The sequence below is a fragment of the Electrona antarctica genome, assembly GCF_951216825.1.
Source record: "Electrona antarctica genome assembly, chromosome: 7".
In the NCBI taxonomy this organism is placed as follows: domain Eukaryota; kingdom Metazoa; phylum Chordata; class Actinopteri; order Myctophiformes; family Myctophidae; genus Electrona; species Electrona antarctica.
The window spans coordinates 31,492,525-31,519,435 of record NC_136812.1 but is presented as its reverse complement, the minus strand read 5'-3'; the positions used below and the strand labels follow the sequence as shown (position 1 = coordinate 31,519,435).

The window sequence follows — 26,911 nt, the reverse complement described above, 5'->3', positions numbered from 1 at the left end:
TTGTTATTGCTTAATGTAAATCGCTCTGGATTAAGAGCGTCTGCTAAATGCCTAAATTGTAAATTGTACACATCCTATGTGACATAAACAGACATGGCAACACTGCTGAGCAGGCACGGATCGCTCTTGTGTCAAATCAACCATTGCTTTTTGCATTTAAGAGGTGGTCAGACCCAGGTGCAATTGGTATGCGCTGGGTCTTTTTAGGTCAAGGGGCATAATAGCCCTTAATTAACATATGGACACTCCCCCAATGCTAACATATGCTGGAAAGTGCTAAGCCATATCTGTGTGCGTTCAGCACGACTTGCATAATACGGGCGCATACAGTGGTCCCGGCTTGAGCTCATTATAGGATACCACCTGTTTTTAAGAAGTTGTAAATGGCAGCCCTAGGGTCTAAGTAAAGGTCCATTTGGTTCCATTTGTACACTGTCAGAGTCATGGTGGTCCTTGAAATTAAAAAAGTTTGAGAAATTCGTATTGTAATTGTATAGCAGACTGTGAAGTCCAAATACCAGCTCATGACAGTGTGATAGAACCCGGTTCTAGAAACGGTTCCAAATGTGATGGAAGTTGGAACCGATTCTGGTTCGTCAATGTTGGATCCGGTTCCTCGGGTTTCTCCTCCCCGCGGTTCCCGGATCCCAACCCTAGTCTTGCTCCTCCACAGGGTGTTTGAGGATGAGGACCTGCGGGAGCTCAGGGCCTCCATGGAGCGACTGCTGCAAGAGGAGGAGGAGGAGGAGGGACAGTTCGGCAGAAGCCTCCCGGAGGACGAGAACGATGACGCAGGAGACTTTAACGGGAACCCTGGCGAGGACGAGGTGCACAGGGTTTCCACACATTTTCATTTTCAAAATGTCATACTTTTTCCAGTCTCCAAATTTCAGAATTCGCATTATATTTTTCAGACCATATTTGACATCTGTGTTTACTCCCTACCCTACCCTACATTGTTTACTATCAGACATTTAATGTCATGACATTTGCTATTTTCCATGTTGTTGTTCTTTTCCCCCCCCATACTTAATCCATACCTGGAAATTATACTCAAATTAAATTCCATACTTTTCCAGACATTCCATTCTTGTTTAGGAACCCTGGGGGTGGAGCCGGGGCCTGGTGGGGGCGGGGCTGCTGCCGAGCGGGCGGAGGAGGAGGATGAACATGAAGATGAACAACGGATGGCCGTGGATGATGATGATGATGAAGACGATGAGGAGGACGATGAGGAGGATGATGATGAGGAGGATGAAGAAGGAGGCTCCAATGGCAGCCCCGGTGATGAAGAGGCCGGGGAGTTGCTGACCAATGGGGATGGCGGGGAGGAGCATCACAGCAGCAACAGCCAGCTCAACGAGGAGTGGCATTCAGGTGAGAAAACCTTAGTTCACAGCACACACCTCCAGTATTAGAGCGCTGGATCTCAAATAGTTTCATGTCCATCATGGTCAAGATTTTGTGCCAGGGACCTCCATAAGAGAAGATTTGTATATACCGGTATATATATTCTACTCTTTTCACAATTTTGTTTTTCATTTGACTAAATTATGCAAATAGCTGATCTGAGCAGTGCTAACCGTTCCAATGTGTGATTTTATGTGTTTTATCTATTCGTCATGTACTTGATAGTGGGTGCACATGCAAAACATATTAAAAATGTCTGTCTAAAAAAAAGCCAGGGCGGAGATGGAGTAGAGAAATGCAAAAGACAAGACAGTAGTTCCAACTCGGATCCATGCGACTGTAAAACTCACAGAGACACAAAGTATGACCGCAAAAAAAAAAATCTATAATCTATAATTGCACCATGTCTCTGTACGTACATGTGTACGGCTGTAATCCACGTAACTCGAGAACTGTTTGCGCCTCCGACTTCAACACTATTTGACACACACGTTCCACACCCCCACAGGGAGTGCAGTGCCCAATGTCGAGTCGGTCGGAACCACAGTTGTCCAGAACCGCCACAAAAGGCCGCTGCCCGGGATCCATATATGGAGCTGGCCTGTTCTGACATCACAACACTCTATATTTGGGCATGCCTGACACAACTCCATATATAGGAATAAAGGGACACAGAGAGACAGATCCAGAAATCTCCATATATGGACATAAAAAGGACACAGACAGATGGGTGGAACGGGTACTTGACACGGGTACAACGGGTATTGCATAGCCGGGTGGGGCATGGATCTCCAACATCCATCGTTACCGACTCGGTGCTCTACAGCCGGGCACCGGTCTAGTAATAATAATATGTAGATAGGAGGTTTCCACTCACAGTGAGGATATGGTCAGTGTACTAACTGGCTGTTCCACCAGCACATGCACGTTTGCTCTGGCGATTTTTCATCCAAATTGTCCGCGGGCCTTCTGCCTGTCGATGGATTATCGCTGACATCTGGTAAGCAGCATGCAATAAAATATTCTAACGGTGTTTTTTATGTGTGCGTGTGTTTATAAAACACAGACGGCAGCGGAGAGGAGGAGAGCGGAGCGGTCGAACACCACGACAGCATCTTCAGCCGCCTTGAGGAGCTCCGCTTCAACCTGGAGCAGCAGATGGGCTTTGAGAACTTCATCGAGGCCTACAACAAAATTAAGGTGAGCGGTTTTGTTTCGTTAGCTCCCTGTGAACCGCCAGGTGGCGTGTTGTTGTTTAACTCAGTTATTCTCAAACCTTTTCATGTCAAGGACCCCAAAATGTATATGTATTACTTGGACATTGACCCCCATCTGCAAATACTTTTCAAATTTCAAGATGTTTTGAAAATAACAGCGATTCCACGATGATGCGTTGTGAGCTTGTATTTTCCAAAGGCCGATATATAGGGTTAAAGTGGTTAAACTGATTTTATTTTATGTTGACTAATTTTGCTGGGAACCCCCTCCAGGACCCCTGGCGGTCCCCAGACTTCACTTCGAGAAGAACCACTAGTTTAACTGTTGTTGTCCTTGTTGTTCGCTGAAGGCAATCCACGAAGACGAGGACGAGAATATCGACCTGGGCTCCAGTCTTGTGCTGAGCATTCTGGGTACTGAGCACCAGCACTTGTACCCCAACATCCTTCACCTTGTGATGGCAGATGGGGCCTATCAAGAGGGTAAGGGATGCTTTTTCTTAGTACAAGTACAAGCGTTTTATAGTTTGTCTGTGTTAAGGGCATTAAGGACAGACCATGCCCAGCACCACAGGGGTGCCAAAGGGGGCCTGGCACCCTCAATTGCAAATTATTCCCCCTCAGTTTAGGTTTTAAGTACATAATGTTTTACTACGGTATATAAAAATGAGATGTGCCCCCTCGTCATTTTCAACTGACCCCTCAGTAATTTCATCCTGGAGCCGAGCATGGGACAGACACCTTCTCCAAAAATCTAAATAATTCAAACTATATTGAAATATCATCACCCACCCTCCACAAGATAATGCAAACGGCTTCAACTTTATCATAATTTTTCTATCATCTACATCAGGGGTTCTCAACATTTTTGGCTGTAACCCCCAAAAATGCTTTGGCCATGACCCCTGCCCCGCCCCCCTGCCCACCACCAATACAAATTGACCTCTACAATAACCTTAATAATAGAGAAAATACATCATAAATAAATACTGAAACCAGATATAATCATTAAGGAAAGTTTCTACATGCAAACTCTACATTTCCTTCAATTGCAAATTTTTATTTTTTATTTTAATTAAAAAAAATATATATCATTTCGGGGCCCCCCCCCCCCCCCCCCGAGGGGTCACGGCCCCCAGGTTGAAAACCCCTGATCTACATGCTTCTATTCTTCTACCGCTTCTTGGGTGCTTTGGGTGTTATTCGATTATCCATTCCGTTTGAAAATGTAATTTTTCACCAGGTTCAAACTGAAATTGGAGTGAAAAGTGCTTGTCAGGGCGGGGGTCCCTTCAAATATCATTATTTTGGGGTGTTATGGCATGAAAAGGTTGAGGACCACTGATCTAGATGGTAGATAAATACTTAAATAGGTACAGTATCTGGATAATTATTGGAAGGAATGGGTCAGGAAAGGTGTATGTAAAATAAAAATCACACCCGTGTGAACTGAGTGGTGTAAGGTATTATATAGCCTGATCAGCTCTGATCTGACGTAATGAAATCACACCCGGATGTGATTTCACAACTGGCTTTTTTTGTGCAGAAAAAATGAGCATGGTTGCTACGGTCATCCAGTTCACCCGGGTGTGATTTAATTACGTCAGAAATTATTTTGAACATAGCAACCATGCTCATTTTTTTCTGCACACAAAAGCCAGTTGTAGGAGTGGTTTACACCACTCAACAAAAGTCACACCTGTGTGAAGTGAGGGGCGCTATATATACATCTTATATGACGTAATTATCAGACAAAACAAACATGGACAAAACAAACTTTTTAAATGTTTGTTTAAGGAAAAACAAACATTAAACCTGTATATAGGTTGCTGTCTTGAAACCTATAATGCATAACGATACTGATTAGTGACTGCATAGTTGGATTTGTTCAAACGAGAGTTGAGTCAAGATGTTGTTACACTTGTTTTAAATGAATCCATTTAAATCAATAAGTAGTTATCAAATATCGTATTGGCTTTATTTCTCATTGAAACCTCAACTTGTCACTTCAGTTTGCAAGATGGTCTTTGTGGTTAGTTGCGGTTTTACAAAATAAGCTCAATGTCACAAGACCTTTTGTCTGAGGAGGAAAAGACTGAACTTTTCATCTACCACGATTGAAAAGGTTTCCCATGTGAATTTGTGTTCGTTTCAGTGTAGAATTTTATTGTTTAATATAATCTCCCTTTATGTTCCTGTTGGAGAGACAGAGCTGATTGTGGTGAGAGATGAATATAAGCCGATTTCCTTTGAGTGTAGTTACCAGCCGAGTGTGCCATTTTACTGCCCTCCAGCTAAGGGCCAACTTTTATTGTGTGTATTGATGCTGCTGTTGCTACCCTGATTTCCTTTTTGGGATAATAAAGACTAACTTGACTTGCTGAAATAAGGCAATCTATCTATAAATTAACAGAATGTTTGTCTGTCTGTCAGTCTGTTCTTCGCTTATCTCAATTGTTCATCCAATCAACTCCAACACTGATGGGTTTATCGCCGAGGACCCACAAGAAAGTGCAGTGTTGAGTGGTTATAGTCAGTGCTGGCAGCAATTTCAAGTGATTGATCGGCAAACTTGCACTTCACTTGTATAAGTGCAGCAGAGCTATTACATACTAGTGTGTCCAAAAATATCTAAATTAGCACACCTTAAAAATGGTGTTCAGTTAGAACAAAGAACAAAGGGCTTAAATGGAGTAGCCTAGTTAGTAGGTGTTGATTCATCTGAACAAGGACAAGTTACAGTATATATGCAGCATTGTCAAATAGGAACATCTAATACTGCACAATAATGACATACTGTGTGAGTTGCATTCAAATGTCTTTTATTGAAAAGACATTGTCCATATTGTCTGAAATGCATTTAAGCACCAGTTTGGTCAGACGGGCTCCTGTAGCTTTTCCTTCTCCTCCTCCACTCTTTGTTCCTTTCATCACCACACTCTTCTCTCCTTTTGTCTTAACATCACCACCGTCTGCCATAGGAGCACACGTGTGCCTCCTTTATTTTTAATTGCCATGTTTTGGAGGCTGCAAAGAATTATCCTTTTTTATATTTTGTGCCCCTTTCCCAGCACAGAATGCTGTGCGAGAGCTCGGAGAGAACTAATCTAATGTGCCAAATCCTATTCCCTCTCCAAGGCCCCATGGCTTTACACAGTCACGTAGGGACTAGGAGAGGGGATGTGAAACACACCGCTTCTCTCCGCCAGAGCGTCTCTTTGTTTGACTTACACAGACTTTCCTCAAGATGACTGAAGCTTTCTCTCAAATCAGCTATTCTATGTCAAAGTTCTTTATATTGTCTATTCTACTCGTTTCTCTTTTCACTAGAAAGGCACAAAAGGGCAGAAAGTAATTCAGAACAGTTGTCTCCTGAACTTTTCTTGTGAGACAGGAAGTGCCAGCCAGGACTCTTCTTTCTTGAGCATTAGTGGCGGCTTAATTTTCAGATGGGTTTCTGGACATTAGAAGAAGAGAACTAATGTCATGCATCTGAAGTTGGTCTATTGTCACGCAATGTCACTGTCACTCTGAGCACACAGTGCAGTGACAACACAATGTTACACTATTAATACAGGACTTCAGACAAAACACATGCAGTACTTTCATATTGCACAAAAGGAAACTGCAGAACACAAAGTAGTCATTTTAATGGAGTGTCTTATGTCACAACTCACAAGTCATACATCGGAGATTTTCACTGCAAAATTAGTTGAGAAGGTTTTGGTCCAAATGGATTGATTTGACTCCCATTGTTCTCAGCTTTGTTAATAAATGAGAGAGACTCTTCAGTCTTCACACTATACTGTATGATGAAGTAATGAGTAAGTTATTGGACTATACTTTAGAGAAATAAATGATCTTGCATTTACCTGAACGACAATAAATTATGTTTATTATTAAGCCCCTGAGTGCCAGAATTAAATTCACCATCATAAATTAAATAATTTAACGGCATAATAGATTGACGATAACAAAGCAATCTAGAAGGAATGCATAGTTGAGCTGCGTTTTCAGGGAGGTGGCATAACAGTATAATGTCTCACATATAATGTATGCCTCACATTTTAGTTGCAAAGATTTCTTGCTGCAGGGTGGGAGAATGTCCGGTCTCTGCTCTACAGTATATGTCAAGTGTCTGGAGACAACTTTTTAAGATTTGGCATTCTAATAAAATTGAATGTAAAGGCAGTGTGTAAATATTTTTGTAACAGTTATACAGCAATGGCGGTTAGACAGTGAGTAATAACAGAATGAGTTCTGTAAATAAGCAATGGTTCGCATTAGGTATGTTGTATTTTCCTGTTACACGCTCTGTGTGACTCATGTTTCATGGATGACCTATGTGTATAGAGGGGCCGCAGGGTGAAAGTTGCATGGCTATCCCTGGCATTCTGGAGCCGTTAACGCCATTTCCATCACTGCAGATTAAGCGAGATGATGTGACCCATGACCCCTCAGGGGGTCCTTTGTGTACTCAAGCACTCCAGCTACTGCCTCTCTAATCTCTACTAACATCCATGTACGTTCTGTCTCTGAACCCCTACCCCAACCCCAATTTCTCTTTCAGATAACGATGAGTAGTACTATGGCTGACGACCGTGTGTGTCCGGCGGCAAACGACAATCCGCTGGCCGTCCAATGTCTTCCCATGACGCGGCATCACGCGGCAGGAAGAGTGTCTATGCATGAAACGCGTCAGAGCAATGCATCTAAGAAGTGTTTCAGGCACACTTGCATGATGATGATGATGATGAACTCGTGCACTTAACAAACTGTTTTCATACAGTATTTGTTCTTGGCTTTCGGCACCTAAACACCATTTTTCTAACCAATCATTCACGGAAAGTGCATTATCCAGTAAGTGTTCCCTAGTACTAACCAAAGTATAATGACAAGGCAGGGTTGGGTGATGTGACTTTAAATCAATATCACGATTACTGTATTCCAAAATGTTGCCTCAAATACAATTGATGAACGATTATAAAATAAAAAAAAAGTAAAATGGCAAGCGCAACGCGTTACATTGGGCCGAATTGTGAGCTTGTAGATTGGCTATTTTCACATTTTCTGTACCCCACCATTGTACAAGAAAGTAGTATACAGGTTTAATTGGTTAATCAGGTTAATTATAGTGAATCTATTAGAATTGTTTTATTTCGATTCATTGATATACAGTACTGTATAAAAACTGTTAAGAAAATGTATATAAAAACAAAACTACTTCCCGATTATTCCTTTAACCTACAGGAGCAAGATTAAGTCTGTTTTTGGTTCTACATATCGGTTTTGATTAATTGGTTTTCAGTTAATTGCCCAGCCCTACGTCCAATGTTCCTGTCAGATATATATTTATGTATGTATCTATGAATGTGCGTGTCCATACTTTATTGCAACGTGTCTGTGTCAGTATACATGTGCTGTCATATTAGCTGACTTTCCAAAAAGCCCTACACTACATTCACTCTTGTTTTTCACGGTTCATTGAGAGTCCATAGTGGCGTTCCATTGGACGGCCCTCCATGGCAACACCACTTTTTGGCTCCGCTCGGCGTCAGGTGCTCATTCTAATTCTGAGGAGGGGTGCCTGCCGCACACTTCAAGACATTAAACTGGGCAAAACCTCTGTTATATGTACACAGTAAACATTTTTTTGCTACAATTCCACAGAAAAACCAGTTGAAACCTCCTTTTTCCTACAACTTTGTACCATCAGTCGAAAGTGTTAAGCGTTGTCTAATCTTTTGCTTTTTCATGTTTCTTAACAATTTGAGAGTGGAGAGAGAGAGAGGGGGGGGGGGGGGGGTTGTGGGGGGTTGGTGGTTGCCGGGTGGGGGGTCTTGTGCGTTGCCATAGTAATGTAGCCAGCTGCACGGAAGTGCTGACTTATCTAGTGCAGTGTTTCTCAACATTGGGTCTGGTGTCCTAATGTACCTTACGGGTCTGTGACTCTGAGTGTTACAAATGGAACCAAGTGGACTCTTATTTGGTTCCATTTGTACACTTTACGATTTAATTTAACTCTGAAGACTTCATAGTGTAAATTGGGTTCCAGAGATAACGGTAAAAAAGAAATGAATCAAACTGGAGGTCCTTGAAATAGAAAAGGTTGAGAGCCACTGATGTAGCGTCAGCTCATAATGATATTCTGCGCACGGAATTGTATAGCTAGAGAAAGCAACGGATGATGACAATAATGCATATTTGATCATTTAAACATTGTAAAAGTTTCTATGTAATAAACACTTTTTAAAGAAACATAGTATATTCTGTTTCTACATGTGATATACAATCATCAAACATTAATGGGTACATTATACAGTACATGTAGCTGCCTTAAGCACGTATGCCCCATTTCATGAGCTTGTAGAAATGTTATTTTTGAAAGAAATATATGTTCATCTATAATGATATTCCCTGACAATAGTGGCGCCAATTTGGAAGTGGTTAAGACTAGAAATGCTGTGTTTTTAATGTGCTCTGCACAGGCTAAAATAGTGTGTACAGCAGATACTGTGTATGGCAGTACTAACAATGCTTCTCTTGCACACTTGAAGAAAGAGAGACCCAGATTTATGTATAGAAACCTCCATTCTGTCATAATACCAGGAAGACCTGTAATATTCCTCCACTTTATTTGGTTTGGGGGCATGGGGACATGTGGCTGCATTTCCTCTTGTCCTGCTCTGAGCTCAACCATAAATACTGCAGTTGCCGCTCCTATAAGGCCATGGAAGATATTTTCTAGTTTGTATACTGTCATCTGTAATTTGATTTAAAGTGTATTGTATAAACTATAAACTGAGTGGGGTGAACTGAAAAACATTGCATGGCACAGCACCAATCGACCGTACGCAGCAAAGCGATACATTCAGTATATTTATAGCGCAGATGCATACTGTATTTGTCTGCTGTTAGAGTTCTAATTTACACATTCTATTTAATGTCCTGCTTTGTGAATTGCATTAAGCCTAGTGCCATGTTCGGCAGTGAATTTCAATTTCGTAGATGAGAGACATTTACATGAATTGAAGACCGGCTTTAGCCTGTTCATCATGTGTCAGTTCTCGGGGGGCTTGTTTTGTCTCCCAGGGGTCTTGTTTTACGTCTTACTTTGATCAATATGTGGTACATGGCAGTATTTTAGGTTCAGTCTCTTAGGTTTGAAGATATGGGTTTTTTCATTTTCCCATTCAAATGGGATTACTACCAGAATGAATCAAGGATCAGTGTTTAGTATTTCAGTAAGAAAGTAAAGCAATTATTCATCTGAATTAGGCGAGACCTGATTTCGGCTGTACTCACAATGAGAAAGTATGTCTTGTGCTTCGTTTAAAAAAATCCCCTTGTAGCAGGCTATACGAGTAGGATTTAACAGCTGTGCTGCAAATGAAAGGTAACTGTGAGGACAAGAGACAGATCAGACATGGATTATGGCTAATACTTTCTTTCTCCCACACATCCTTGTTGCTGAGTGCTGACATAATCCTAGGGATGAAATTAATTTAGTTCCTGGTTAGAATTCCCCAGAAGGTCGCCTGTAGTTGGATTGATCTCAGCTCTCAAAGGAAAAATTAGCCCACCACAGATGCAGGTGTTCACACTTTATCTGGGAGGCATTCATTGACATTCAACCGAGGTGTACTGATCTCATTTGAAAGCGGTTCGCCTCAGGGCTGGAGGTAGTAAGTCTTCAAGTCTTATCTGGAGAATGCAAATGAGATAAAATGCTCAGATTTTCTCCTACACCTGTATCAATTAAGCCACCGGTATTTTTTATACACTATATACTTTGTCATACGACGAATAACAGAAACATTGTAGATCTACAAGCTCACAAGTCGCATTGATGCATTGGGAGCTTGCAGATCAGCTATTTTAAATTTTTGGATTGAGGAGTCGGCTCTGATAACTCTACACAAGACATTTATTGACTTCTATTTATTTTTATTTGCTCCTTCAGTGTTTGTCACGTTTTCCCTGACAACAGTTTTCCCTGTGATGTTGGCTGTAGGCTGCTCTACAAGAGAGGACATTATGCTGTCATTAAATTGTCAGATTTGATCCCTGCAGGGGAAAATTGTCCTGCCTCTGCTTTCCGCTTTACTGTTTATAGGCAATAATGCAGCTGTCGCTGCCATCGTGTGTGTGTGTGTGTGTGTGTGAAATTGAATAATATTTTCAGTGAATGGTTGTAATTGTAAACTGATTACCACTCATGTTGCCTTTTTTGCATAACAAAACAATAATTGCTACCTCTCACGAAACATGATTGTGTAAAATGGGATTGTGGGGCAGTACACAAGGGTCATGCATGAAAAGAGGGCAGGGGTTATTGTCTCTGCGTGGAGGTTGAGGAGGGGGCGGGCGTAGCAGTGCGCCTACACACAGATGAAATATGAGCGCAGAGCTCCTGCCAGCTCCTACACAGGATCACTGGTGACAGAAGAGGGCCACCTCCATATAAATCTACTCTTAGTTTATTGCTCATTTTTCTTCCTCGCCTCGGCTCCTCGCCCTCTCTGTCAAAGTGCCTCATCCTCTGAGTGAGATCAATGTAAATCACATCCTTTATGGTTTCACTCGCAGCTGAGCCTATTGCAGCTAATGGGTGAAAGGTCTTTTCTATCTCATGGATTCTTTGTAATGAAAGCAGCCCCACCTCTATTATGTATGTGTGTATAATAGTATGTACATATAATGTAGTGTGTGTGTGTGTGTGTGTGCACACGCGTGTGTCTGTGTGTATGTACACTCACACGCACGCGCACACACACACACACACACACACACACACACGATATACAGTTCCTGGTCTACATTTCTAATGCTCATTATAAGATTGCAATCATTGCACATTTTGGTCTACTCTGTTTCAGAGGAGGGTTCAGAAATGTCAATGACAATAATTGAATTGATGGGCAGGTTCAAAAACATTTATTATTATTATTATTATTATTAGGCTATTAGAAAGGACCAAATCGACCACTTGTATGAAGATGTAGTTGCAAATAGATGAAGCCATTAAACTAAGACTCCTTTAAAGGTGTAAAAAGTCTTACAGAAGGAATGACATCATTAGTGCACATATGATACAATTCAAAATTGTTCCACAACAATTCAAACATTAAAATGTCTATATCTTCCATGAAATTCCCACTGATCCCTTTCAGTGTGTGTGTGTGTGTGTGTGTGTGTGTGTGTGTGTGTGTGTGTGTGTGTGTGTGTGTGTGTGTGTGTGTGTGTGTGTGTGTGTGTGTGTGTGTGTGTGTGTGTGTGTGTGTGTGTGTGTGTGTGCGCGCGCGCGTGTGCGTGCGAGTGCGCACGCTGGAGAGAGGGTGGGTGGGGGGGTATATTGTTGACACATCATCCGACAATCGACGCCCTCCTCCCGACCAGGGGCAGGGAGGGACGTCGCTCCCTCCTCCTCCCCTCATAGTCCATCAACACAACCCCACAGCAGCACCACTACACACTACTACATACAACCAGTGAGTCAGACAGTCGACATGGCGCTCCACCGCCGCGGAGGAGCACAGCGGACACAGCAGCAGCTTTTCCTCCTCTGTACAGTTTCCCTACATTGACTTGGAAGTGTTTAATTGATTAAAGGGTTCTTCTTAAAAGTGTTGAGGGTCCTGGAAGACAAAACGACCCACTGTAGAGGACCAAAACCAGCAGAAAGAGAGCAGCGAGAAGGACTGTGGTAAGTATCCGCCAGCACTTTGCAGCTAGCGGGGCTAATACTATTACAGGCAGCCACTCGTAGTAGCGGACGGGCAAAGAGAAAAAAAGAAAAGAAAAAACAGATATACAAGCTAACAACGCGTCGCAGTGCGACGCGTTGTTAGCTTGAAGATCTGTTTTTTTATGGCAAGCGCGAGCGACCAATAGCACTAATATCGCGATACTATCGATAAGTGAAGTCTCAAAAACAACTTTATCAACTTTAAACCCGACAATGAATAACGTGTTTCTTCCCGTTACTTTGAAACATTACACATTATCAAAGTTAGCCCGCTAGCATAGCCAGCTAACTTTACTTAAAAAGACAGCTTTTAAATGTCCCTTGAACTTGTAACGTCAAAGTTGAACTACTTGGTTATTATTTAATGTTCGCAAAACAAGCTTTTCTAGACTTTACTGCAGTACAAAACAAAAAGTATTAAGTAAGTAAGGCAACATTGTGTCACAGTGCAGAGTATTATGTAATGCTGGCTGCAATGTTTTACTGGCTGCTGACTGAGTACAAGTACGACTTGTTTAAGTTAAAGCTTTCCATCCAACACAGCCAGAATATGCTTTTGTGTGAGCTGGGAATGTTTACTTCCAGACCCATTAACATTACTGTTGTAACCGTTTATATTACTGTTATACATTACTTCCAAGCTGACAGATACAGGGGGTTTACTGGTGAACATAATAGCCTCTGCTCTGTGGCCCACAGTGTGGGACATGAGGCAAATCACTGGCTTTCACTCTTGCTCTGCTGACTTCAGAACTGTTAGATTACTCCATTACTGTAATTTACTGGTACATTGCGTTACATTACTCCACATGACAGGGCAGATAAGCTGACATGTAGGTTTACTAGTGAACACAACATCCTGTGGGAAGTGTCAAGTGTGAGGGAAATCACTGGCGTTCACTCCTGTTTTACTGTCCCACGTTATTCTGTAATCTCATGTTATGTTGACTAGTTTGTGTACATGTTGATCATTTGATGTCAGAACAGAAGTTCAGAACACATGTATTTTTAACTGAGTAAGAACTCTTTGCTATAATCGGATTGATTCCTTGACATCTTTTGACAATGCATTATGCATAAAAACATTATTTGTCCTAGTATCTGTGAAAAGGATAAAACGCTTGGATAAATCCCATGTCCTTTGAGTGCAAGTGTTTGTGACGAGATTTCCTAGATAGAAAATGGGGCAATGTGGTTTTCTTTGTCAGTTTTCTAACTACTAAGTTACAGCATGTTCTGTGTCCGGTTGTGATTACTAATACTGCGTAATGTTTCATTTTTAATGATGCAAATGTGAGATTATGTTTCTTGTGCTCAGCATCAAAAGCAACAGTCCAGAAATGCCTCTGCCATCTGTCTGGGCAATGACCTATTTATCTCGTTTTTTACAGCTGAACGATTAGCATATTTTAACTCTTTTACAGATAATGCAGACGCCATGGCCATAGGCGAGGCATGGGAGTGACGTGAAGTTCTGCTACTGCTGCCAAAACCCAAACGTTTATCAGCGCCATGTCTCCTCTGCTGCAGTAGAGAGAGAGAGAGAGGCACAGCGTGGAGAGAATGGACGAGTCTGTGCTGTTGGACCTACTCGAGTGCCCGGTGTGTCTGGAGCGGCTGGACGCCACGGCCAAGGTCCTGCCCTGCCAGCACACCTTCTGCCGACGATGTCTGCAAGGCATCCTGGGATCCCGCGGGGAGCTGCGCTGCCCGGAGTGCCGCACGCTGGTGGAGTTAGCCGTGGACGAGCTGCCCAGCAATATCCTCCTTGTGCGGCTGCTGGATGGGATCAAGCAGAGACCCCGGAGGGCCGGACTTGGGACCGCGGTGGTCGCCAACGGTACATCAGGAGCCGGGGCCAGGGTGCAGGGCAGTGGACCCAGGGAGCAGAGTGTCCCGGGAGCACAGCCTCAGCGGGCTCAGGCCAAGAGCACCTTAGTCAGGGTCAGTAGCTACTGTGTGTGTGTGTGTGTGTGTGTGTGTGTGTGTGTGTGTGTGTGTGTGTGTGTGTGTGTGTGTGTGTGTGATTTTTAAAATGTGCCAGTGATCGTGTATGCATGTTCCCATGGTCGGGGTCAAGCTTAAACAAAACAAGAGTAAATCTGTGTGGATTAACGTCAGCATGTTGCATTACTGGTGCCTCTAGTCTTTGCTCCAGATTAACAGTTAATAGTGATCATAAAGTCAGCCAGCTGACTAGCGGCCCAGTCTTACGAACAACAGTGATTGAGAACATTTGTGAGTTGAGCCAACAAATGATTCCTCCCTATTTTTTGCAGCCTGGCTGCAGAAGGGTCTGTGCTTTCTTAGTTTGCTGACGTTGGCATCTGCCAAGAGTCAGTTTTTCACTGAGAAGGACTCTGTTGTTGTGCAGTTTGTCATAGTGTGTGAGAAACGGGTAGGGTGGGGCTATAGTTGCATTAAGCTGCTGCAGGCCTGATTCATAAGGTACAGTTAACTAGAGGAACAAAGTAGAAAATTGCTGTTTGCTTGGATCTATTGAGGGCAGTTTAAGAAGCGGAGAGCGGCATGACTTACCGATGCGGAAATGGGAATTATCGTCTTCTCCGTCCTTTCAGTAGCCAGAGAGAAAAACACAGGTTGACATGAAATGTGTGGGTGTGTTGTGCTCCATGCATACAGTACTTGGAACAGCCACGTGTAAGATGAGACCATGGCCTGATGCTGCCAGGTTGTTGTCATGACAGCTCTTGCTTTGCTGCTGTTTTTTTTGCTTCAGCAAATCCTGATGTTTTTTCTTTCTCCTTTACCTGCACTCCTCCCTGGGAAAGTCAACACACAGGTCTGCTTTTGTAATTGTTTTCATCATCCGTCATGGGTTTTGAAAATCATTGATACTGACGTTGATGATAACAACATGTGTTGGACTAGTGTTTTATTGTGTTCCCTTCCATGCGCTGGTTATGACATCCAAATGGCTTTTGTTCTGCATGCCACTGGATTTCTCTGAAACTGGACACCTCAAGAGGTACACAAACTTTGTGCCATGGAAACATAATAAGGGCGGCAGTGCAAAAACTAGTATTGCTCAAAATAAACAACATGCTAGAATCTACAGTTGTAGTAAATATCTCCAAAGCATCTTAGATTCTGTGATGCTCAACCCAATATTTTAATGTCAAGGACATCCTTGCGGTATCAATAAAAGTCTATCTATTTGCGAAACAATGACAGAGTGGATCTTCATATCCGACCTTGTCAAATGGCATTGATTAATAACCTACCTAATGGACTTGGCTGAATAGCAAGGAGTTATTTAGTTCTCCCTGGTAAATGAAAGGCATTAGGTGTGGGTGTTTTCAGAGCCATTGATTTATGGGGTTTGCACGGTGCCAAGCAACTTAGGCAGAGGATTTTGTCTCACTGTTTCACAGTTTGGAAAGAAAAAGAAAATCTTCCGCATGAAAACCAGTGTTTTACCATTTGTATCTCTGAGACCCCAATGTACACTGTAAAATCCTCAGTGGTAATTTGTTTCACTCGGAGCGTGTACAAATCAAACCATGTTCCATTTGGTTCCATTTGTACACTCTGTTACCGGACGTGTAAGGGTCCATTTTGGTTCTTAACTATGAATCATTTAGATGGGGGGGGGGGGGGGGGGGGCCTTGGGATCCCCTCTATGACCACGTTGATAACCAGCGATTGTATACCCCTGCACACACTAGGGCCCTTTTTTCACTTAACAAACAAACAAATGCAGTGGCAAATTGTGTCTTGTTGCCATGCGGCTCCGGCCCAGCTCGACACAAAGGGAAGGAGGGCGAGCCAGCCGAGATGAAAAGATGTCAAGGTTCTTCCGTGCAGGATCAGTGGAATGTCAAAGTGCTGATAATGTATCTGCCATGCCATGCAGGTACGAAGATCACAGGCCCTTGCTGTAAATGGCTACTGGGGGGGACTTGCCTCATTTACCGTGGTATCACTTCTGAGGGCCTTGTGGTTGTTTCAAAGGAGCGGGCACGGTGGAATTTCCCTCTCTGCTACAAAACTCCTGTTTGTCAGTGGAGGTGGGCATGTTTGTGACTACTCTATTATTTGGTCCCTCCGCGCTGCTAGCATTGACAGCTGGTCACGATTGAAAACACAACAATGCTCTATACTCTAGACTCACTCTCCCTGTAACGCACACAGCCGTCTTAAATCAAAACACTTTTTCTTTTACCAGAATCTATGTAATTGTGGAATACGAGTGCAGCAGGGGTGCATTCATATTCAAAATAGGGCTGGGTGATATGGACAAAATCAAAAGGATTGTGACGATAATATAAATGTTTTTAATAACGAAAAATACTTTTTCCATATCACGGTATTAAGATGTATGCAAAATCCCAGACAATATTATCTAGCATAACATCACAATATCGATGTAATATCGATATGTTGCCCAGCCCTAATTCAAAAGCAGTTTCAGATTTGAATCCCCTTCCCCCCCTGCCATTTCCTCAGATAATGTTGTGTAGCATGTCATGTCCTGGCCGTATAAAGTCTTTACTGCCATCTCAAGGCATTATGCTGGCTTGCGGGAGACTGGGGAGAGACGCAGTGGCGTTGCAGGTGGAAGATGTCAGCACATTAAAAAGCTAGAGATCAAAGCTCTCTGGGTCCGGGCCATGCCAGTTCTCCAGCCAGCCACAGAAGTCCTGCTCCTTGGGGATGGCTTGCCTCACTGCTCCTGTTAGCTATGCACTGGGACCCCCCCACCCCTCCACCGTGCTGACTGCCTCCCAACCACTTTTTATTGTTACGCGGACGCCTTCTGTTTTTTCCTTTGCCCGCGTCCAGAGGGGTCGAAGCAATTGCTTGGATTCTGCATTCCAGCCGAAACCCCTGCCTCCCTCTTACAGGCTCTTATCTGGTCAAAGGCTGGTCAGATGGGCTGGGGGGGGCTTTGGCCCGACAGATGCACAACAGGGTTTTGTTGCGGCTCCCCTCTGATCTCGCTGACTGACTGAAACGCATGTCAGGAGTGACGGACGCACAGGGAGGGGACTGTGTGTGTGTGTGTGTGTGTGTGTGAGGGGGGGGGGGGGCAGCGTGCGTGGGAGGGGGGTAGCGTGCGTGGGAGGGGGGTAGGGCAGGGTGGTGTCGACAGAAGGTGACGGGTGCTAAGTAAAAAGGTGTCGGTTGGAACCAAAAGGGAAAAATTTTAAGCTGGTAGCCTGGGTCGGAAGACTCAGGGAACCCCCCCCCCGACCACCATCACCACCACCACTCCTAGCAGCAGTGAGCTACTAGATTTAGTCTGATCGATTATGTTCTTAGCGATTCTTTTTTTATGAATCGATAAGCCTGATTATTTAAAAATGAATACCTATGAAAAGGGGAAAAAATATACTTTTATTATACTTCGTACACTGGTGTCGGACAAAAATAGGCGATCGCCATCACTGTCACCATGTGACTTTCGAGGGAGGCCCCCGGCACGTCTTTTGATGAGGGGGGGGGGGGTTGAAATAAAAGGGCCCGGTGGTTGTGTTGCTGAATGCAGGGCTGTGGCTGAGCTGTGTGGACCTCCTCAACAGGCTCGGCTCAGGGCAGTGACTCACCTCCACGCCGATCACGTTACAGTGGATGTTTTGTCTTCCCTCCCTTTGTCCCCCCTTGTCGTATTCTGTTCACAGAAAGATCCAGAGCAGATAGGAGCACGGTGGCATTTATCATGCGGGGGACCTGGTTAAAAAGCCTTAAGGAACTGTCTGACAGGTCAGGGGGGGGATCAGGGGTCGTGGGATGGGGGGGTGAGCAACAGAGCGGGGGTGGGGGGCAGAAAAGAATTAGAAAGAGAGAGGTCGCCTTGGATGTCTTCAATTATCATTCTGGCCCTCCGCAGAGCCCGGCCTGGCCTGCCTTGTGCGAGCGCTGCTTTATGATAATGGCTCTCTGTCATTAAAGTTTTAGTGTTGCCTTCTCGTCAATGCAGTCGTCCATTAGCCACGCTGTGGAGTCTAGGACGCGTTTTTAAAACCTGATACATGTGCGCTAATGTTTACCATAATACAAATGTGCTGAACAATATCGGCTTCACGGGACAACTTGTGTACATTTTCAAATCCATCCATTTGTTCTGTAACTCTGAGAGTCTACAAATGTAACCAAAATGGAGACTTATGGGTCCATTTGTAGTAACCTCTGTTTGTACTCTGAGTAAAATTAATTCTCATGGTTTTATTTGTACAGTGTGTGGGTGTGCGTGCGTGAAAGACGGCGAGTGCGAAGGAGTCTTTGTGTAGAGTTGTTGGGAGGTGAAACTCAACTGGGTTCTCAGGGATGGAATTAGGCCATTGTTTCCCCTCTGATAATAGGGACTTGATACAACGGCATACTTTCGCCTTCCATTCGCTCTCTCAAGCTCTTTTTATAGCTCCTTTCAATCTTATTCTTCCTCACCATTACCTCCCCATCCAGCACATTCTATCAAGCAAACGAATACCAAACAAAGCCCATTAATTCGGTCCGAGTCTTTTGGTTAAATGGATTTCAGTCCAATTTATTCCCTTTTTAGATGAATGTCTTTGTGGTGTTTTCCCCCCTTTTTTGCGATCATCTCTGTGCAGTTGATGTATTTCTCCCGAGAGGAGGAATGCTGTTTATGGCTTCCTCATGTAAAAAAGCATCTCATTAAAATTCCTCCGCTCCTCCCTCCGTCTGAGGTCGATGAGTCACGCCGGCCCTCTTTGATGACATCATATTGTTGTCGGTGCACCCCACCCCCCCTTCCCTGGCCGTCTGGCTGACCTCGGCCGGTGTCACGGAACCCCCTCATTACAGCCTTCTCTTCTCTGCCCGCACACTGGCAAGCACATACTTACTGCTCTCCACTGGGATTGTTTTTCTAGCGAGTCCAGGCCTATTCTTTCCTGCCCCCTCCACACACACACTCACACTTCTCTCTTCCTCGCCTCCTCTGTATTTCCCATGGAGGTTGAGTTGTCGGGGACGGACCGTGACCCCACTGGACATCGTGTGCCAGCCAGGGAAGCATTGTGTTAAATGAATAGGGGAAACGCGATCTTAAGTTTTAGGATCAACTCAAGTATTGGGATTTAAAAAATATTCTTTACTTTTATTGTATTGTAACAAGGGAGAACGTTTTTTCCCAAACTGTCTCTCCTGTTTCTGTTAATCATCTGGTTCCGTCCCTGCACGTGCATGTCAAAAAATGACTGGTACCACGGTTTGGTACTGCGTTCTACGAACGTGACACCACTGCACGCTCGCCGCTCACCACTACACTCGCGCGCACACACACACACACACACTTATTTCACTTCTTAAATTAATAAAATAGTGAGAACGTGACCACCTATCAAATATTTGACACTTGCATGCATAATGCATAAATATTGTAATGCCACTTTGAAGCGACATGCCCAGTACCTCATTACTGCCTAATTTACACACTGTCATACACCGGAGGCTTCAGTGGTGATCGTGTCCTGTTCTGTTCACTTCGCACGCACGCACGCACGCACGCACGCACGCACGCACGCACAGTGGTGTCATGGTGATTTTTTTTCTGGTACCATGGAACGTCACACGCGCACACACACGCGTGCATCACGGCATGCACACAGAACAGCTGCATAGCCTAAGCCTATTGTTAAATAGTGTATGAGAGTTTTAGACACACAAACACAAAAGTAGACTTAAAATAGTCAAACGTCTTTACTGCACACTAGTGAAACTAAAAGTTTGCTTTGGAGTTTGGACGAATGAATCTGTTCTTTGATGGAGGAGGAGGCATTCTTCTTGTGTGCAGAACACCTCACAGCAGCAGTAGCCTATACTGGAGCCATAGCCTACTGCTGTAAGTGTGCATGCTTACCGTATAGGCTACGTGCGCTCAGGTATAAACAGTTAAAGCTGTTGTTATGCAAAGTAGTAGATATTTGAATTCGGCACGTGAAAACCTAGACCACTGGGTACTTGGTGCGTCTTGGAAAGTCTGGTGACACGAGGTTGGTGCGTCTTCTCTTGAATCTAGGGGGGCGTGTTCTAGCGTGCACACACGTGCACCGTTCCGCCCCTTCGCGTGCAGAAAAAAAAATGTCAAAAAATTACTGGTACCACGGTGTGGTACTGCGTTCTACAAGCGTGACACGACTGCGCGCGCGCGCGCACACACCCCCCTCTCTTCCTCGCCTCCTCTGTCGGCAGAGACGGGGCCGTCGGCAGAGACGGGGTCATCGGCCATGACTCTGTGACCCCTTTCTGGGCATTTGCGTGCCAGGGGAGTTTTTCCCCCCTTGTTCTTGGTGTGTGTGTGTGCGTGCCACCTATAATGTTCTCTTTATGAGGCAGTGTTTTTCCACATGTGTCCTGGTTGTTGGAGGAGTTCCTCCTCTACGTCCAGGCCTGTAAAAGGTCTAATGAGATTACAGTTGATTAGACAGCGAGTCGACACAGCTCTGGGCTCCACCGCTCCACTCCACCGCCCTCTGCTCCTCTCACCGCTGACTGCTGACTCTCATTCTGGGAACCACAGAACACTTGTTATTTAATGCCTCCTACACTGTGTGTGCGGGTCGCGGACCGCCGGCGGTCCCAGGTGACCCTTTTTGGACTGCTGAATTAATGCAGTTTTCATCATGTTGTGGACTTGTTTTTTTTTCCACAGGTCAGAAGTTCAGAACTAATGAATAATTATATTATTTTGTACAGCATGTCACACACGTTTACGGAATAATAATGTTGCTGCCTTTTGTCATTTAAATCGCACAGCCTAAAAGTCTCGCATTTCTCCACCCGGTATGTCTGGAGAAATCTAAATTCAATGTAGGCGTTGAGAACAGATCCCTTAACCAACCTATGCCTACTATTGGAAACCAATCACATCACCGAGCCAATAGGACAGCGTGCGTGCGTGTCTGGAGCTAATCTCGCAAACTGCTGAACCGATCAACGCCAAACCTTGTATGCACACTGCCAGTAGGCCCCAAGTACCTTGACTCACTTTTACATGTTTTATGTGTATATTTTTGAAAGATTTAATTTCATGTCATTGTCAATGTGATCACGCTAAAACCTTATCCAGAGTAGATATCATACAGCATTAGACGAGTGACGACGACGTCACCCGCTGCTCGAAGGAAGTCCAAGAGACGTTTCTATATGGATCCAGAGATCTACATCATTCCCTAGTGTTTTTATACTCTTAATTGTTTCCAGCCGGTTTTAGCAACGAAGGCTGGGAGATTGTCACCAGTCTCTCCAGTTGAGCGAAGTGTTCAGAGAGCGACTTGCGAGTCTGCTAAAAGCCACACAAGACTTAGTTTTCACAATAAGGTCACCTGTGTTATTTTCTCTGTTGACATAACATTGCACATTTCTCTCATTAAGTTCCAAGCAGGGCCAGTCGGCCCTAACCTGACTCCGCCAGATGGGGCAGCAGAGAGTACACTGGGTTCCCCCTCCTGCTCCCATCTGGGAACTCTCAGGCAGACTTGATGCCCGGCAACAAAACGGCCTGGCCAATCAGCAGCAGCTAGAGGGATAGCTGCAGGTTAAGTCGGCCCACCCATGCATGCAGACATGGGCTGCAGTGTGACACAGTTTCTTGCTCTGTAGTGTATATTAATAAAGGGGTTCTCAACCCGTGGGTCGCGACCCCTCGGGGGGTCGCCAAATTATTTTGGGGGGCTCCCCAAATTATTTTCACAAAAAATAAATAATGTGGTTCTCAAACTGTTGGTCGGGAGTCGGGTCCCCCAAAGAATTGGGAGTGGGGGGGGGGCAGATGATTTGCTTAATGTGCAACATAGTTGTCTCAGTATATAAACTGGTCCCTGTGGGGACCTTTGGGGAAAGCAGGTGGTTCCTTGCTGATAGGCGGTATAATCACAGTTTGAGGTGGGACCCTGTGGTGCCACGTATGTGAATCCTTGATAGTTATTATCCGGTGCCACAGGGGGAGATCATAGTTATAAAGGATAGAGAGCGGACCGGGAGCGACAGCCCCGTCCCCTGCTATTCATTTCAATGGAAGTTGCTCAGTACACCAACATTTGGTGCACAGTGCCAAAATTAGACTATAAAGCTCACAACGCGTATCGATGCGACACATTGTGAACTTGTAGATCGCTATGTATATATGCGTGGGAGTATAATTTATGAGGCATGGCGGCGATGACGCTAGTAAGAATCTCTTGAGTGCCTACCAAGAGCACTCTGGATAATTAGTTGTAATACATTGTTGAGTTGTTGGTTGGTATTTTACACTTCATCCTAAACAAAAAGCCTGTCTTTATAGAATTACAGTTAAAATATGTGCGTGTTTGTTCAGTAAAAGAAGAGTTAAATATAGCACTGAACATGTATTGCTAACTGTACCGTTTTCCACCAAGATATTCAGCAATTTTCCTTCCAATTACCCCGCCACTGTGGCAGATGCCTTCTCTTCTGAGATTTCGTCACCGTTTTTGGAAGTTTACCCACATCTGGCATTTTTGGATCTGCAGCGTGAATGGGCTCTGGGTAAATGTGTGTGTGAATTCCCCTGCTCAGGTCCTCACACTCGGTTTTCCATAATTCCAGGGCAGAGAAATGAGAAGACATAATCATGTGATTAAGGTGCAGTCTGAGCTGTCTCCCTCATTATAGGGTAACACTGTTTCACCGGCAAGAGGGTGTGTGTCTGTGTCTGTGTGTCTGTCTGGTTCTGAGAGCCTTCAAGATTTTCCAGTTCAGACACCAGTGAGAAGGAGTTTTGTCAAACCCCCTCTAACCTCCCTGTGTGTGTGTATGTGTGGCAGTAAGGAATGCCATGATTGGTGGTGACAGGTCACTGTTGCTTGCTCCTCTACACTGCAGGGCTTGTCTGGTCTCGTCTCTTACCTGCCAGCTCATATTCTCCCACTTGTTCCACTACCTTCTTCTTCTTCCCGCTCTATCCTTGTGTCTTTGCAGATATTCCCTGTCTGTGTGTGTTTGCAACTTTGCATGCTCGATCTATTCCTGCCCGGTCTCTGTTGCTTTGGCGTCTGGCACGTGTGAAACAGGTGTACCTGACCATTATAACTTGTGTGTGGTGGGGTTTTTGTATTTGGTCTCCCTATTCTCTCACCTATACTTTGGTATACTCGATGCCATTGGGTGGTGAAGTTGCATCATTTTTGCACAGCAGGATGTTTTAATCGCAGTAAAAGATCCTGATGTGAAGGTGACCATAGTGAGAGACACTTAGATCCTGTGTCTTCCTGGTTTGACACGACTGCTTTACAAGTGCTACTTGCTGGAGATCAAATTTCAATTTTATTAGCTTAGTGGTTCAAATTTCAACACTTGAGCCCCTTTGTTATTGTAATTTCTATTGTAAGAAATAGAAATGGTAAGTTTGTAACATTGTAAAAACAGACGTGTTGTATCCTGTTTATACAGTAGTCTGACATAATGAATTAATAAAATACAGTTACATTGTTGAAATGTGATATGTCAAATATTGACGGCTCATAAATAGTGATGCCACTTTGAAGTGGTGTCACCCAGCACCTCATTAATGCCCAATTTATGCTCCCATCATAGGGCGGTGTACCATGCTGAAAATGGCAGATCTACAAGCTCACAATGCGATGTGAGCCTGTAGATCTGCTGTTTTCGTCACATGACGCCAACTAAGGATAAATTATGCTTGAGTGTTGATGATAGTGAGCCAGAGCGAGGCAGTGAGGCGCCGGAGCACCTGGAAGCCCTCTGGGGCAGAGTCACTTGCACCCAACCGGAGTTTGGCTTGAAGACGCCCCCCTTTTTCCATGTTTGCTTGGATGTGCCGAGGATCACAGCCATAATTGGGAGTGTAAAAGTTCACTCCTGTAACTCGCTCCGTGTGCGGCGTATCGCATGAACCCGGCCTTGTGTACGTGCTTTGTTTGCGACGGTGTGTTAATACCGCTTGTGGTTGCCAGTTGTCGTAACAGCAAACTCTGGGTGGTCCCAGTTTACCGGCATCCCTCATCCCCACGTCCCATCCCCTGCCAAGCTCCGACAGCAATGACAATAGCCAGGGGGGGGCCTGACCTTGTTTTTACCTCAGTCTATCACACCTGTGCTGGCCTGGCCAGCCAAAGTCTTTTTTTAAACTGCTTGTGTACGTGTGTGGTCCAATGGCTTGGATCTTTCTTTTGATACAGATTTTCTGCTCCGACTGTCATCGAGGCTATAATTTTATGGCTCAGATTGTGTCAGTCTAATCATCGCCACAAAGGATATACGTTCATGTAAAACGTGTGTTGTTTTTATGACAGTACTGTATGTCCTTTTGTGGTGATTATTCCAGGGGTTCTCAAAGTGGGGTCTGGGGACTCCTTGAGAGAGTTTCAGGTGGTCCCCAGCAAAATGAGTGAATCAAAATCAGTTCCACCACTTTAACAAGGCCGTAGCTGAATGGGTGGAGAGCCCAATTGGGCCAGGTTCCCAGTTTCGATTCCCAGGCAATGTGTCAAGGTATCCCGAGCAAAAACCGTACACGCGTAACTGTCAGGTGGGGGTCCTTGATGACAGAGCTAACCTGTGTGGCTTAAGTATATGTCGACACGTACTGTATGTTCGGAATAGATTATTTTGACTGTTTTGTCAGCTGTGTGACAACATGTCCATCCATGGTGGCCCCAGTGCTCCACCCACCTCATTTCCCAACTTGACCCTCATACCTTACCTCCCCTCCTCCACCCCCCAATAACTTCCAACGGAGCAGTTTGACCCGCCTGACCCTCCATGTTGTGATTTTCGTTTTGGGGCCAGGATTGGTCATCCATGGGCCATTGGCAGGGTGGCATTTTAAGTACTTAGTTCCCATCCCTGGGGCTGACTTTGGCTGATTCACTGTCCTTTGACCCCTTGACCCCTGGCACCCTCAGGGGCCACAAATGGCCCTGAATGAGCTGAGCAGAGAAGAGACTGTGGTTCCTCACAATGGGGGAAGAAGTACTCACACTGTTTTACTTAAAAATAGCAATACCAATCCACTAATATATAATAATATAGTAATACACTAATATAATACCACTTAAAAAACTGCAAGTAAAAGGCCTTATTTTTTAAATAAAATAAAGTATAACATTTGGTTAATGTATGTGCCGTACTACTAATCTAAAACCTACAGTAACCTTTCTTAAAGTAACCAGACAACTAACTTTTCAAATGATTGTGGTGGAGCAAAAAGTACAATATTTGACTCTGAGATTTAGTGGAGTTACGTAGAAGTATCAATAAATGGGAAATGCTCAAGGAAAGTAAAAACACCATGACATTGTACTTGAGTATAGTACTTTCCACCGCTGGTTCCTCACTGCTTCGACCGGTTCTGTTGCTGGTTCCTCACTGCTTCGACCGGTTCTGTTGCTGCTTCCTCACTGCTTCGACCGGTTCTGTTGCTGCTTCCTCACTGCTTCGACCGGTTCTGTTGCTGGTTCCTCACTGCTTCGACCGCTTCTGTTGCTGGACTGTGTTTTTCAACCAGTGTATTTCTCTAAACCTTTGGGGAACCCGCTCCTTGTCGTCTGAAAGCTGCTTGCTTGTTATTCAGCAGTGTGCTGATAACATTTCCAGTTGTGTTTTGGGTCCCGGGGACATAGTTTATCTGTTTGTCCTCAATGTCCTGAGTGACATCCTCCTCTTCTATCTGCAAGGCGCCGTGGGGGCCATATCCGGACCCCAGGGCCTGTGGCGTTTGCCCACGCTTGACTGAGAAATTTGTTACTAAAATATCAGATCTACAAGCCTATTATGGCTGTGTTTTTATGGCAGATATAGAAGCTCACAATGCATTGGGACAAATGTGAGTTTGTAGAATGACTATTTCATTGCAAAATATGACAACAAGTGGTTGACAAGGAAGTGAATAGGATTACTACAGCCTCTCTCTCTCCCTCCCCCTATACCGTGGGTGGTCAGTCACAGGGCTTTTATCTGTGGTGTGGGCAGCGTTCTGAATCAGAGAAATCGGAGCATGGGAACCTGCAGAGAATTCAGTGGCCCTTGAAAATAGACAAACTCTGAAGTGGAGTGCTGAGTTTGTTTACTTTCAAATCACTGTTTGACAAACTGAGTGGAACTTGAACTGATGTGGGAAAGGAAGGTGTGTGTTGGTGTGAGAGATGTGAAAAGCTGAGAGACAACTATTTTAACCTCCTCTTGAGCTACGTGTTTGGACAACATCTCATTGCAACCATAGGCATACACCATCCCCACCGTGCGTTCCTATCTATGTAAGGTGTTTGGTATGATGAAAACAACCATATCCTATATTAACCATATCACTGTGCGTTACTATCTATGTAAGGTGTTTGGTATGATGAAAACAACCATATCCTATATTAACCATATCACTGTGCGTTACTATCTATGTAAGGTGTTTGGTATGATGAAAACAACCATATCCTATATTAACCATATCACCGTGCGTTACTATCTATGTCAGGTGTTTGGTATGATGAAAACAACCATATCCTATATTAACCATATCACTGTGCGTTACTATCTATGTAAGGTGTTTGGTATGATGAAAACAACCATATCC

The 26,911-nt window shown here is 44.3% G+C and overlaps 2 protein-coding genes across 3 annotated transcripts in view; both read left to right on the top strand.

Annotated features, from left to right (window-relative positions):
* Window positions 1–8,412, top strand: part of nek1 (NIMA-related kinase 1) — a 41,098-nt gene extending 32,686 nt beyond the window's left edge. For both annotated transcript variants that reach the window (XM_079505247.1, XM_079505246.1), the window contains 5 exons: window positions 674–827; window positions 1,080–1,377; window positions 2,477–2,610; window positions 2,978–3,110; window positions 7,198–8,412. In XM_079505247.1, the coding sequence (XP_079361373.1) occupies window positions 674–827; window positions 1,080–1,377; window positions 2,477–2,610; window positions 2,978–3,110; window positions 7,198–7,211 (733 nt within the window). In that variant the 3' untranslated portion in view covers window positions 7,212–8,412. The remainder of the gene's footprint in view (window positions 1–673; window positions 828–1,079; window positions 1,378–2,476; window positions 2,611–2,977; window positions 3,111–7,197) is intronic.
* A 3,619-nt stretch (window positions 8,413–12,031) lies between these two features.
* Window positions 12,032–26,911, top strand: part of LOC306926036 (E3 ubiquitin-protein ligase SH3RF1-like) — a 68,447-nt gene continuing 53,567 nt past the window's right edge. Inside the window, 2 exon segments of the mRNA XM_079505248.1 lie at window positions 12,032–12,333; window positions 13,800–14,319. Of these exon segments, the coding sequence (XP_079361374.1) occupies window positions 13,939–14,319 (381 nt within the window). The 5' untranslated portion in view covers window positions 12,032–12,333; window positions 13,800–13,938.